At 43.7% G+C, this 14,546-nt stretch overlaps 1 protein-coding gene across 4 annotated transcripts in view; it reads right to left on the reverse strand.

Moving 5' to 3' along the window:
- Positions 1–245: 245 nt before the first annotated feature.
- The window catches only part of DAP3 (death associated protein 3), a 53,494-nt gene continuing 39,193 nt past the window's right edge, over positions 246–14,546 (reverse strand). For 3 of the 4 annotated variants that reach the window (XM_011977249.1, XM_011977247.1, XM_011977248.1), the window contains exons 4-13: positions 14,350–14,451; positions 10,462–10,570; positions 9,908–10,000; positions 8,114–8,244; positions 6,778–6,858; positions 6,534–6,692; positions 4,501–4,560; positions 3,877–3,966; positions 1,710–1,827; positions 246–617 (exon numbers count right to left, since the gene is read on the reverse strand). In XM_011977249.1, coding sequence (XP_011832639.1) covers positions 532–617; positions 1,710–1,827; positions 3,877–3,966; positions 4,501–4,560; positions 6,534–6,692; positions 6,778–6,858; positions 8,114–8,244; positions 9,908–10,000; positions 10,462–10,570; positions 14,350–14,451 — 1,029 coding nt within the window. In that variant the 3' untranslated portion in view covers positions 246–531. The remainder of the gene's footprint in view (positions 618–1,709; positions 1,828–3,876; positions 3,967–4,500; positions 4,561–6,533; positions 6,693–6,777; positions 6,859–8,113; positions 8,245–9,907; positions 10,001–10,461; positions 10,571–14,349; positions 14,452–14,546) is intronic. The other variant, XM_011977250.1, reaches the window with a different exon arrangement.

Raw genomic sequence — 14,546 nt, forward strand, 5'->3', positions numbered from 1 at the left:
GTTGCAAACTCCTGAACTCAAGCAGTCTGCCTGCCTTGGGCTTCCAAAGTGCTGGGATTACAGGCATGAGCCACTGTGCCCGGCCAGCTGTGAATTTTGACATGCTGAATTCCATAAAACCTCAACACAACCACTGGAAATTTCTGTAGAATTGATCTCTTCTGACCTGCAACAAGTGGAATATCAGAGAAATGCAACTTGGCCAATCTAAAGACTCCTTCCATATTATTAATCTAACACAACACTTTAGAAAGGTATTTTATTTTTTAGGAAAAGAGCCACAGTTATCTTAAATGTGAAAAACCACATCCAATAAACCAATAGAAGTTTCAGGAACAAGGGAACATCTTATTGTCATGCATTCACAGTGAAACCCATTTTAATGCAGGTCTAGAGCCAACTGCAGTCCTGTCCAGTCCCCTAGGTACAAGGGCCTGGCTCCTCTTCCTGTGTACTGCCCGACTTCCTCATCTCACTAGGTCCAGACAAAAGCAGATGTCCACTGTCTTCCTCACATGTTGTGATCGTGGCTTAGAGGTAGGCACAGTGCCGCTCCAGCAGCGAGGGGTTCGCGTTACTTAGGAACAGCAGCTCTTTTTTCCCTTCTTCTGTAGGAGCTAAAATGGAGACAAACACAGGTAAGTGGCAGTTTCCTGCTGCACTGTGTTCCCCAGGAAATGGTGTAGTCAGAGGCTACTATATCCAAATTACGTTCTGAGGTAATTATCATCTCCCAAGAAATCTTACTTCTAGACCCTTACCCCAACAAGCTACTCTTCTTTTGTATGCATTATTTCCTTTTCTGTGTCTACTCCTCCAATCCACCATGGAGCTCTCCTTCCACTCCAAGAGTGTCTTCTGGACGTCAGGATTTTGTCACATCTCCCAACTCTTAGAAATCTGTCCATTGTGTGTCCCAACTTAACATGCTGCAGTTAGTCTTACACTCTTCACTGTACTCCTTTAATAAGCTATTCCAATTAGTACTTTTTTTTTTTTTTTCTTTTTTCAATAGAAATAGGGTCTCACTGTATAAACCAGGCTGGTCTCAAACTGCCGACGTCAAGTGATCCTCCCACCTTGGCCTACCAAAGTGCAGATTACAGGCGTGAGCCACTGCACCAGGCCTCCAATTACTATTAACTTTCTATTATCTAGTGATAGAACAGCCTTAGCTTTTCTTCTATATCCCCTCTCATATTCAAAGGTGAGGTCAAGGGCAAATAAATGAACAGCTGGAATGCTTTCAGTCAGAGTAGATGAAATATGGTGCTGAAGTTAATTTCTGTACATCTACTAGGACAGGTGTGGCAAAGATTTACTTAGGTGCTGGAGTAGCCCTCGTGCAGTATGAATTATTCTGTGGGTGCCCCAGAATGAATCTCTCAAGTGAAGTCTGTTGAATGAATAAATTCATTAAGGAGAATGTGGCAGGAACCCAATTACCTGGAAACTCTGCCCAGTGGATGGAGTTGGTTTTGCTCCCTTCTTTATCATGAAACATTTAGGGATAAAATCTCTTTTGTAAATTAAACCATAACAACCTTCCACCCACCTTTCTGTACCACTTATCAGCCAGAAAGAAGTCAAGATAAAGGATAAAGTACAAATTAGAGGCTGTTGTTGATGGAAGAAGAGATCAAGGCTCTGATTGAGTGGGATTCTACTGTGATCACAAAGCCCTGATAGGAAAAAATTAAATGATGGACCTTTCTCATGTTGAAGCCAATTGTTTTCCAAATAATACTGAATACAACTTTCAAATTCCTTTGGGTTATAGTTGGAAACCAGGATGGGAATAAAGGGATCCAGGGCATCAAATCCTTCCTGGGGAAGAAAAAGGATCAGGAAACATATTAGTTAAGGGACAAAGCACCAGACAAACTACTTAAGCACTTTGAAGGCAAAGTCTTTGTTTTTCTTCTACGTAACTCTACTTCTCATTCTCTGGCAACATTGCCTGATACAGGAGTCCACATATGGTGTCTGGCTACTCGTGCTCTACGCGGCCACAGATACTATATATATATATGTATTTTTGAGACAGACTCTCGCTCTGTCGCCCAGGCTGGAGTGCATTGGCGCAATCTCGGCTCACTGCAAGCTCCGCCTCCCGGGTTCACACCATTCTCCTGCCTCAACCTCCCAAGTAGCTGGGATTACAGGCGCCCGCTGCCACGCCCGGCTAATTTTTTTTTTTTTTTGCATTTTTAGTAGAGACGGGGTTTCACCATGTTAGCCAGGATGGTCTCAATCTCTTGACCTTGTGATCCACCCGCCTCGGCCTCCCAAAGTGCTAGGATTACAGGCATGAGCCACCATGTGCCCGGCCTGAAGCGAGCAGTTCAAGACCACTCTAGGCAAAAACATAGTTAAGACCCTGCCTCTGAAAAAAAAAAAAAAGAAAGACAACATTCAGCGTGGTTGGGTATGGTGGCATGTGCTCAAGGCTACAGTGAGTTATGATGGTGCTACTGCACTGCAACCTGGGTGACAGAGTGAGACCCTGTCTCCAAAAACATAATGATCGGGACATGTTAAAAGGATATAGAAGCAAGTTTGAAGGAGCTTTTTTTTTTGCTGTTGTGACAGGGCCTCACTCTGTCGCCCAGGATGGTGTGCACTGGCAAAATCAGGGCTGACTACAACCTTGACCTCCCGGGCTCAAGCGATCCTCCCACCTCAGTCTTCAGAGTAGCTGTGACTACATGTGAATGCCACCATGCCCAGCTAATTTAAAAATTTTTTTTGTAGAGGTGGGGTCTCACTTTGTTGCCCAGGCTGGTCTCAAACTCCTGAGCTCAAGGGATCCTTCTGCCTTGGCCTCCCAAAGTGCTGGGATTACAGCTGTGAGCCACCATGCTCACAGGAAGGAATTTTTTTTTTTTTTCTTGAGACGGAGTCTTGCTTTGTGGCTCAGGCTAGAGTGCAGTGGCGCAATCTTGGTTCACTGCAATCTCCGCCTCCTGGGTTCAAGCGATTCTTCTGCCTCAGCCTCCCAAGTAACTGAGACTACACGCACGTACCACCACGCCTGGCTAATTTTTTGTATTTTTAGTAGAGATGGGGTTTCACCGTGTTAGCCAGGATGGTCTCGATCTCCTGACCTCGTTATCCACCTGCCTCGGCCTCCCAAAGTGCTGGGATTACAGGCATGAGCCACTGCACCTGGCCAGAGACATGACAACTTAATGTGACACATTATCTGGGATTTATTTTTCTATAAAAGATACCGGGATAAATGGCTACATCAGAATTAATTCCACTAATTAGGTATAAGTATGACATCAATGTCAATTTTCTGACTTTGATAATTATGCTCAGGGTATATATTAAAGTATCTTTGTTTATATGACTGAGACATTATTTGGAGACAAAGAAGCGTTAAGACCAGGCACTGTGGCTCACGCCTATAATCCTAGCACTTTGGGAGGCTGAGGTGGGCGGATCACTTGAGGTCAGGAGTTTGAAACCAGCCTGGCCAACATGGTGAAACCTCATCTCTACTAAAAAAAAAAAAAATTTAGCTGGGCGTGGTGGTGGACACCTGTAATCCCAGCTACTTAGGAGGCTGAGAAAGGAGAATCACTTGAACCCAGTAGGTGGAGGTTGCGGTGAGCCGAGATTGCGCCATCACACTCAAGCCTGGGTGACAGAGCAAGTCTCCGCCTCAAAAAAAAAAAAAGCAAAGAAACTCTGGAGAAAGACAGACGGCTAAAGCAATTATGATCAAGTTAATATTTTAGGAATCCAGGAGAAGGGCATAAAGGAATATGATTTTTCTCTAAGTCTGAAATTATGTCAAAATAAATAGATTAATAAATACTTTTCTTTAGACAGGATAACAATCTAAGACAAATTTTCGTTTGACTTGACCTTTCCCAGCAACTCCTGGGGCAGATAGGCTTTCCGGGGCTTAAAGAGAGACCCAGTCTGGCTCAAAGTCGACACAATGGCACCACCATGCTGAAAGAAACGAGAAATGGCTGAACTGGAAAAAGTTGAAAAGGATAGAAAACTTCAATTTAATCATCTGTAAATGTTTTTTTCTTTCTTGGGCATACAGTGTTACAAAAGTATGGTCTAGCACAGCTAAATGGCAACTAAATTGGTTATTCCAGCTTTGGCTCTGACAGTAAACTGCTGCCTGATTTTAATTTACCATGACATATGTGTGGGTCTCAAACTCTTTTCCAAAGACCGTAAGGAAATACAAAAACACTTTAAATGTCTACAAGCAAAATAAAATTAGGCCAATATTTAAATAAAATGGTTGTGAATAAACTTACTCCAGTTAAGTGGAAAGATTATAAACCATATACATAGATTTTAATTCAGACCTTATTTCTAACTTGGTACAGATACAGGAATTAAATAAGACATAATAACTTACTGTCCATAAAATTAGAGACAGCAAAGTACTAGCAATGAAATAGGAGAACATGTTTAAAATGAAAATACATTTCTTTCTGAAATGTGTGAGGTATCATATACACTTACCCAATCATTTTTCGTCAGTTTCCTCAAGTTGTGAACAAGTGCTAATTCCTCTGGGGCAATCTGCATATTGGACAGAAAGAGATAAGAGATCATCACGTGCCTTTCCCAGATGTCCTCCTGAAATAACTGACAATTTTTTTGTGTTTTTTTTTTTTGTTTTTCTTGACAGAGTCTTGCTCTGTCGCCCAGGCTGGAGTGCAGTGGTGTGATCTCGGCTCACTTGCAACCTCCGCCTCCTGGGTTCAAGCAATTCTCCTGCCTCAGCCTCCTGAGTAGCTGGGACTACAGGCAGATGCCATCAGCACCTAATTTTTTGTATTTTTAGTAGAGACAGGGTTTCACCATGTTAGCCAGGATGGTCTTGAACTTCTGACCTTGTGATCCGCCCACCTCAGCCTCCCAAAGTGCTGGGATTACAAGCATGAGCCACCGCGCCTGGCGACAACAATTTTTTTAAAACCCTCAACTAAGACATAATTGTATACCTGAAGGTACTCCCTCTGGGATAAGCCACATAGCCTTTGGCCTCAGAACTGCCATGCTTCTGGAGATTAACAACTGTCACCGAGAAAAACACCCACTACCCCAAACCAGCCCCATTTTGATGCTTCTGATCTCCTCTGCTTAGACCATCTAGCCTCATTTTGAAAAAAAGAATCAAAAGATAAAAATTAAGAAAGAAAGAAAACATAGCTTCTGCTGTCATTCTCTTTCCACAATATACTCCCTTAGTTTTCAATGAATAGTGGAACTCTTGGCATTACCTTCTCCTCTGTTTCCATTTTACTGTTTATCTTTTTTTTTTTTTTTTTTTTGAGACAGAGTCTCATTCTGTTGCCCAGCCTGGAATGCAGTGATACCATCTCCACTCACTGCAGCCTCTGCCTCTTGGGCTCAAGCCATCCTCCCATCTCAGCCTTCCAAGGAGCTCGAGCTACATACAGGTGCAAACCACCATGCCCAGCTAATTTTTTGTGTTTTTTGTAGAGACAGGGTTTCACTGTGCTGCCCAGGCTGATCTCAAACTCCAAACTCCTGGACTCAAGCAAACCACCCATCTCGGCCTCCTACAAGTGCTGGGATTACAGGCATCAGCCACCACAGGCCTTGCTGTTTATCTTCATATATATATACACACATATATGAATATATGTGTATATATGCACATATGAATATATGCGTATACATATATGAATATATGTGTATGTGCAGGTATACATGTGAATATGTGCATATATACGCATACACATATGTGCACATATACATATGTATATGTGCACATACACATATATATATGAATATGTGTGTGTGTGTATATGGAGTTTTTTTGACACGGAGTTTTGCTCGTTGCCCAGGCTGGAGTGCAGTGGCGCAATCGGCTCCCGGGTTCAAGCGATTCTCCTGCCTCAGCCTCCTGAGTAGGTGGGATTACAGGCATGCGCCACCATGCCCGGCCAGTTTTTGTATTTTTAGTAGAGACGGAGTTTCACCATGTTGCGCAAGCTGGTCTCAAACTCCGACCTCAGGTGATTCGGCCGCCTCAGTCTCCCCAAGTGCTGGGATTACAGGCATGAGCCACTGCGCCCAGCCATATATATATTTTTTAAGAGACAGGATCTCACTCTGTCACCCAGGTTGGTGTGCAGTGTTGCAATCATGCCACATTACAACCTTGAACTCCAGGGCTCAAGTGATCCTCTGGCCTCAGCTTTCCAGTAGCGGTGACTACAGGTGTGTGCCACCATGCCTGGCTACTGGCTAATTCCTTATTTTTTTAGAGGCAGGGGCCTTGCTATAGTGCCCATCCTAGTCTTGAACTCCTGGCCTCAAGCGATCCTCCCACCTCAGCATCCTGAGCCACTGGGATTACAGGCGTGAGCCACTGCACCCAGCTGTTTACTGTTTATCTTACTTTAAATATTCCTAGGGCAAGAAAACATATTGTATGGTCTACAAGGCTAAGACCCAGCCTCCATACTGATGGAACCAGAAATCAGAGAAAGAATATCGATAGAGACACCCAGTTTTCCTACCGGGCTTTTATCTTCTCTTTTCAGGGTGGTTCTTCCCCAAAGAGCATTGATTCCATCCACGGCCACCAGGAGGTGAAAAATACCCAAAGAACTTTGCCTCTTTAGCTCTTTCAGCACAATTCCAACTGCATCTGTGGCGTTCCTCACCCGCGTGATGCCCTATTAGGAGAGACAGTGGATTGTAGTGCTACCGGAGGCCTTCTCTTGTTATTGCATGTTACACATTCAGTGTCTTTTCTTATACCTGTTCAACCACTTCTCCCAGAGGACTGCCTTTCTCAGTGCTTTCTCTCTTATTCCAGACATACTTCTCTTGAACTTTTATCTAAAAGCAAGCAAAGAAAATAAAAACCAAAAAAAGACTACTTGGCCTAAGGGTGAAACCATCGCTTGAAAAGGTTGGAGGCTAAGGTTAATAGGAGTCCATTTTAATCTATTGTTCAGGTTCTGTAAGAGTGAAGTGAATGCTTTGGTTTTTTTTTTTTTTTTTTTGAGACAGAGTTTCGCTCTGTAACCCAGGCTGAAGTGCAGTGGTGCGATCTCAGCTCACTGCAACATCCACTTCCCAGGTTCAAGCGATTCTCCTGCCTCAGCCTCCTGAGTAGCTGGGATTTTGGGCGTGTGCCAACATGCCTGGCTAATTTTTGTATTTTTAGTAGAGATGGGGTTTCACCATGTTGGCCAGGCTGGTCTAGATTCCTGACCTCAGGTGATCTGCCTACCTCGGCCTCCCAAAATGCTAGGATTACATGTCTGAGCCACCACGCCTGACCTCTTTTTTCTGTTTTTTGAGACCATATCTCACTTTGTCACCCAGGCTGGAGTGCAGTGGCGCTATCTCGGCTCACTGCAACCTCTGATTCTCAGGTTCAAGAGATTCCCCTGCCTCAGCCTCCTAAATAGAACAGGCGTGCACCACCACGCCCAGCTAATTTTTGTATTTTTAGTAGAGATGGTATTTCATCATGTTGGCCAGGCTCATCTCGAACTCCTGCCTCGGCCTCCCAAAGTGCTGGGATTATAGATATGAGCCACCGTACCTGACCAAAGTGAATGCTTTCTAATCCATTTCTGCTTGGAGTCTTGAAAAAACATACATAAGGGATTCTGATGAAAATGTCCAGAATGGCATCTGCATTTTTAACAAGCCCTTAGGTGACTCTGCTTTATACCCAGAGTTGAAGGCCCCTGGTCTAGACAGGGTATCCAAGAATCACCAGGGTAAAGAAGAATTTTTCCAATACATTTCTGGTTCCCTAAAAAGATCTTATCTGGAGAAAATCATGTAGTTGGAAATGTGCTTGCCAGGGATTGGAGGATGTACCTTGAAAAGTCAATGAATCAACTGAATTTCACTTTGCTACCCACAAAATGGGAACAACTTACTGTTGCCTATTTATTTCACATGGATAAATGAGTTTCAAGTTATGAGTCCACTGTGAGCAAAACTTACAAATAGAAATTAAAACTGATACAGATATTTCAACTCCAGTATCAGTTCTCCATAGTCTATTGGTACTCAGGGCACAAAGAATCCATATAAGGACTACCAAGCACTCAACTTCTGAGAGTCTAGTCACCTGGTTCAAGAAGCGCTCATTTGTAGTTTTGAAATTCTTCAGCCAGGTTGAAGCCTCTAAAGGTTGATCAAAGCGCTGTTTGTTGTAGTTGGACTGCAGAAGATCCTGACAATTTTTCACCCAAAGATGAGCTTTAAAAAAAAGAGGCAGAAGAAAACAAGCCACGCAGAAACTGTATTCAACTTGAAATATTCCAGCCTCTTTTAAGTTATGGGAAATGACTTTAGTTTCTCATATATATTTCTTTTCTTTGGTTTTTTTTTTTTCTGAGACGGAGTCTCGCTCTATCGCCCAGGCTGGAGTGCAGTGGCCAGATCTCAGCTCACTGCAAGCTCCGCCTCCCGGGTTTATGCCATTCTCCTGCCTCAGCCTCCTGAGTAGCTGGGACTACAGGCGCCCGCCACCTTGCCTGGCTAGTTTCTTGTATTTTTTAGTAGAGACGGGGTTTCACCGTGTTAGCCAGGATGGTCTCGATCTCCTGACCTCGTGATCCACCCGTCTCGGCCTCCCAAAGTGCTGGGATTACAGGCTTGAGCCACCGCGCCCGGCTCTTTTCTTTGTTTTTTGAGACAGCCTCTTGCTCTGTCACCCAGGCTAGGAGGCAGGATGTGACCACAGCTCACTGTAACCTTGAACTCCCAGGCTCAGGCGATCCTCCTGCCTCAGCCTCTCAAAGTCTGGTGCACCACTATGCCTGGCCTTGTCAGGTCCAGCTTAGACTAAATATTATCATTAGAATCAATATATAAATCATACCAAGTGAATTAAATGCCACTTCTGCTTACCGGCAGGTTTGAAAGGTAAGTTAGAAAATGTGGATGTTACTATGCAAGCAGGGTTGTTTAAAAAAGAAAATGTGGATGCACACAACATTGAACACAAAAGAGATAAATGCAAGTTTTGACAATCCACACTGACGACTCTAGAATGCTGATAAATAGTAAAAGGCTCTCTGGGTACTCAGGATTGTTAACTGATGGCAAAACAAAAACAAAAACAAAAACAAAAAAACAACAACAACAAACTCCATGGCGACCTCTAAGGCAGGAGTTTATGCTCATGGGTATTAAATATCAAAAGAAGGACTGCTTAGCATCAAAGGCTTCAGGAAGCTTTTACTCCAATTTCCTTTTGTCACATTGACTTCACCTTGTAACCTGCTTGGCAATAATATCACGAAGAAATCATGATGGATGAACTCAGACTGCTCTGGAGCAAAGGCTTTTTTTTTTTTTTTTTGAGACAGGGTCTTGCTTTGTTGCCCACGCTAGAGTGTAGTGGTGTGATCACAGCTCACTGCAGCCTCCTCCTGGGCTCTAAGCAATATTCCGACCTCGGCCTCCCAAAGTGCTGTGATTATGGGTGTCAGCCATTGTGACTGGCAAAGCCTTTTCCTTTAGCTAGGAAAGTTAAAGCTGAGGCCAGGCGCAGTGGCTCACGCCTGTAATCCCAGCACTTTGGGAGGCTGAGGCAGGTGGATCACCTGAGGTCAGGAGTTCAAGACCAGCCCGGCCAACATGGTGAAACCCTGTCTCTATAAAACTACAAAAACTAGCTGGGCGTGGTGGTGTGGAGGGCACCTGTAATCCCAGCTACGTGGCAGGCTGAGGCAGGAGAATCTCTTGAGCCTGGGAGGCAGAAGTTGCAGTGACCTGAGATTGCACCACTGCACTCCAGACTGGCCAACAAGAGCGAAACTCCATCTCAAAAAAAAAAAAAAAGAAAAGAAAAAACAAAATACAGTAACAGGATAACTAAACCTAACAGACAGAAGAAACAACAGGAAGTTCTCACCATCTGGAATATGTAGTATCAGCCAGTCCTGTTTTGCACAGAAATGAATAACATGGCAGAGACTGAGGGTTTTTCCTGTTCCCTTCTCTCCATCTAAAGTATGTGTTGTTAAAGAAAACATGACTAGAAGGATCATTTGTACTGTGAACAGTAGTTACGCTTTGTTTTGTTTTTTTTTTTTCAGACAGGGTCTCACTCTGTCTCCCAGGCTGGAGTGAAGTGGCTTGATATCAGCTCACAGCAACCTCCACTTCCCGGGTTCAAGCGATTCTCCTGCCTCAGCTTCCCAAGTAGCTGGGATTACAGGTGCATGCTACCACACCCGGCTAATTTTTTGCATTTTTAGTAAATGCGGGGTTTCGCTATGTTGGCCAGGCAGGTCTTGAACTCCTGACTTCAGGTGATACGCCTGCTTCGGCTTCCCAAACTCCTGGGATTACAGATGTGAGCCACAGTGCCTGGCCTCCATAGTACTTTTTTTCATTTCTTCTTTTCCCTTATTTGAGGGGAGAAAGCATTGGTTTATGAGGGTCCAAGCAGGCAGGAAAGGATACACAGAAGATATCGTACAGCCGGATAAGCAAAATTGGTGTTTTTCAGGTAATGCAGAAGTTCTAGGGCTGGTTTCCTTACCATCAGGCAAGCTTCACTGAATGTCTTCACCTGATAAAATAGGAAAGAAGGAAGGAGTGGGTGGGGTGTGGAATTTCTAGCCAGTTCTTGGTATACATACTCTGCCAAAAGTGGCAACCAAGACCATCAAATTGCATGCCTCTAATTTATTCGGTTAGGAGAAGCTGGGTTAGTACTGAGTTTGAAAATCTATCCATATAACTTAGCTAAAAACTGAAATACATTATTCCGCACTAAGTAACGTGATAGTCAGCTTTTGATTATTCCTGTTACTGAAGCATATATTCTGTCGCAGCTAAAATCTACAAATAATTGATATGTCTCATGACAAAATTATGTATACCACTTAGGGCCACTGTAAATATGGAAAGCATATAGAAAAATGCTTAAAATTTCTGACACAAGTTAATAATTCAATAAACATTAACTTTTTTTTTTTTTTTTGAGACGGAGTTTCACTCTTGTTGCTCAGGCTGGAATGCAATGGCACAATCTCAGCTCACCACAACCTCTGCCTCCCGGTTCAAGTGATTCTCCCACCTCAGCCTCCCGAGTAGCTGGGATTACAGGCATGCACCACCACACCTGGCTACTTTGTATTTTTAGTACAGATGGAGTTTCTCAATATTGGTCAGGCTGGTCTCAAACTCCCGACCTCAGGTGATTCCCCCGCCTCGGCCTCCCTAAGTGCAGGGATTACAGGCGTGAGCCAGTGCGCCCGGCCTAAAATTTATTTTTAGTTAATTTTTTTTTTGAGACGGAGTCTCGCTCTGTCACCCAGGCTGGAGTGCGGTGGCGTGATCTTGGCTCACTGCAACCTCCGCCTCCTGGGTTCAAGCAATTCTCCCGCCTCAGCCTCCTCAGTAGCTGGGATTACAGGTGCCGCAACCACGCCAGGCTGATTTTTGTAATTTTAGTAGAGACAGGGTTTCACCATGTTGGTCAGGCTGGTCTCAAACTCCTGACCTCATGATCCGCCCACCTAGGTCTCCCAAGGTGCTGGGATTATAGGCATGAGCCACCGTGCCTGGCCTAAAATTTATTTTTATTACTTTAACCATTTACTTTTTTCTCTAGAACTAAATACATGGCAGCTCAGGAGCAGGTGTGACCAGCTGCCCCCACAACTCTAAGGCCATCCATACCTCACACCCCCAGCATACTAACCTTTCAGAGTTTATGTGTTCATTCCCCTTTTGCTACCAGAATACTTTGGCAGGAAATTTGGGAAGCACTAATGTGTGTGAAACTGATTTGCAAAGAAAATATTAAAATATGTCTACTAATAAGAATATCTAACAAATACTGTTTGTAAGTATAACTAAAATAGTGTTAATTTTTTTATTTTTTTGAGACGGAGTCTCGCTCTGTCGCACAGACTGGAGTGCAGTGACACGATCTCAGCTCACTGCAAGCTCTGCCTCCCGGGGTCAAGCGTTTTTCCTGCTTCAGTCTCACAAGTAGCTGTGACTACAGGCGTGCACCACCATGCCCAGCTAATTTTTGTATTTTTAGTAGAGACGGAGTTTCACCATGTTTGGCCAGGCTTGTCTTGAACTCCTGGCCTTAAGTAATCTGCTCACCTCGACTTCCCAAAGTGCTGGGATTACAGGCGTGAGCCACTGTACCCAGCCAGTGTTGATATTTTTAAAAGAAATCCTAACAAAACAATTGAATTGGTGTAGGATTTGACAGGCGATTCCAAACTTAATGGAAGGTTCAATGTTCAAAAAAACACGATACAGGTATTAAAACAAATGTCGGCTGGGCGTGGTGGCTCACGCCTGTAATCCCAGCACTTTGGGAGGCCAAGGCAAGTGGATCACCTGAGGTTAGTAGTTGGAGAGCAGCCTGGCCAATATGGCAAATCCCCATCTCTACTAAAAATATAAAAATTAGCCAGGCGTGGTGGCAGCACCTGTAATCCCAGCTCCTTGGGAGGCTGAGGTAGGAGAATCACTTGAACTCAGGAGGCGGAGGTTGCAGTGAGCTGAGATCACATCACTGCATTCCAGCCTGGGTGACAAAAGTGAAACTCTGTTTCCAAAAAAAAAAAAAAAAAAGGCACATCAGGGCTGGGAGCTGTGGCTCACACCTGTAATCCCAGCACTTTGAGATACCAAGACAGGAGGATCACTTGAGCCTAGGAGGTCAGAGATGTAGAGTATGCTATGGTCACGCCACTGTACTCCAGCCTGGTTGTCAGAGTGAGACAACCAGGCTCTGTAATTAAAATAATAATAATAATAAAATAAAAGTCAGCTACTCTAGGCACACTGTCCGTCAGTTAGGTCTGCTCCAAAAGAAGCAGTATTAAAAAAAAAATGTCATATTAGGCAGTATGACAATGCTAATATCCACAATAATGGTGAGGAAGTGGGCCTTCACGTAAATGAAAATTATGAAAAGAAATACTTAAGTTCTTCCAGAGCATTGTTGGTTAACCCAGTCTGAAAACAACTTCAAATAGTTAATTAAAGACAGTACCTCACAACCCTGAAGCTAAATCAATATTGTACTTGAATGTCTTGAACTGTTTAAAGTGCCACTGCAGATGCTTTCTTCTGGTTGTGTCCCATTTCCAATCTTAACAACAACAACAAAAATTTTTTTAAATTAAAATTGTTTTTTGGAGACAGGGTCTCACTCTGTTGCCCAAGTTGGAGTGCCGTGGCACTATCGTAGCTCACTGCAGCCTGAACTCCTGGGCTCAAGCCATCCTCCTGCCTCAGCCTCCTAAGGAGCTACCTCAAGGAGCTACCACACAGGACTAAATGTTTTTTTTTTTTGAGTGAGCAACAGCAAGAATTTATTGTGAAGAGGAAAAGAACAAAGCTTCCACAGTGTGGAAGGGGACCCCAGCAGGTTGCCTGTGTTTTTCTTTCTAAATAAAGATACAGTCTCATTATATTGCCCAGCTGGTCTTAAACTCCTGCACTCAAACGATGGTCCCACCTTCACCTCCCAAAGTGCTGAGACTACAGGCATAAACTACCTTGCCTGGCCTGTTATACCTTACTTTGCTTGAGATAAGGTCTCGCTCTGTTACCCAGGCTGGGGTACAGTGGTGCAATCACAGCTTATTGATAACCTCCTGAGCTCAAGTGATCCTCCAACCTCAGCCACCCGAGGAGCTGTGACTACAGGTGTGCACCATGTCCAGCTAATTTTTTATTTTTAATTTTTGTAGAGACAGGTCTCCCTATGTTGCCCAGACTAGTCTCGAACTCCTGGGCTCAAGTGATCCCTCCACCTTGGCCTCCCAAAGTGCAGCTGGGATTACAGGCATGAGCCATAGCGCCCGACCTGTTATGCCCTTATTATTCATCTAATTTCCTGAAATAAACCACACTAAAGAAATAAGATCCTCTGGCTCGCACGCTAAAACTCACCTGCACAGGCAAGCTTGATAACATTTTCACAAAATACATGGGAGAATAAAAACCAATGCATCTAATCAAAATATCGCTTCTATTTAGCTCAGGAGTATATTATGATTTTGCTTTTGTGCAGCATATTAACTATTTTCATGATATTTTGCCAAGGCAAATTTTAAGTTCATTTAAAACAATTATTTGATGCTGAAATTACTGGAATCTTCTTGGGCTATACAAGGAGGAAAACATCAATACTGTTTAAACATGAGCTTAAAGTAATTGTACTAGTCACAAAAGGTAATCAACAGATGAATTTCTGTTTTTCAGATTAAATTTCATCTTTTATAATTTTCTTCTCATTTAGCCCAACCCCTTTGCTAGCAGCAGCTTGTATTCTGGGCTCCCCCCAGTACCATTCCCTGTCTTGAGCACCTGCATCACAAAGCGAGGAGGAAGGCCATGGGGAAATACAGTCTTCAAATCCTGGGGGGAGATGTTGTAGTGCTGACCCTCGTGCTGATCCCCATGCTTGGCCTAGGAAATAAGAGTGCAAACAGGTATAACGGTGACAAAGTGACCAAGACTTTCTTTTTGTCTTCTTATCTGTGTGTGTGTGTGTGTGTGTGTGT

Source organism: Mandrillus leucophaeus, unplaced genomic scaffold, assembly GCF_000951045.1.
Source record: "Mandrillus leucophaeus isolate KB7577 unplaced genomic scaffold, Mleu.le_1.0 Scaffold1758, whole genome shotgun sequence".
NCBI classification, from domain to species: Eukaryota; Metazoa; Chordata; class Mammalia; order Primates; family Cercopithecidae; genus Mandrillus; species Mandrillus leucophaeus.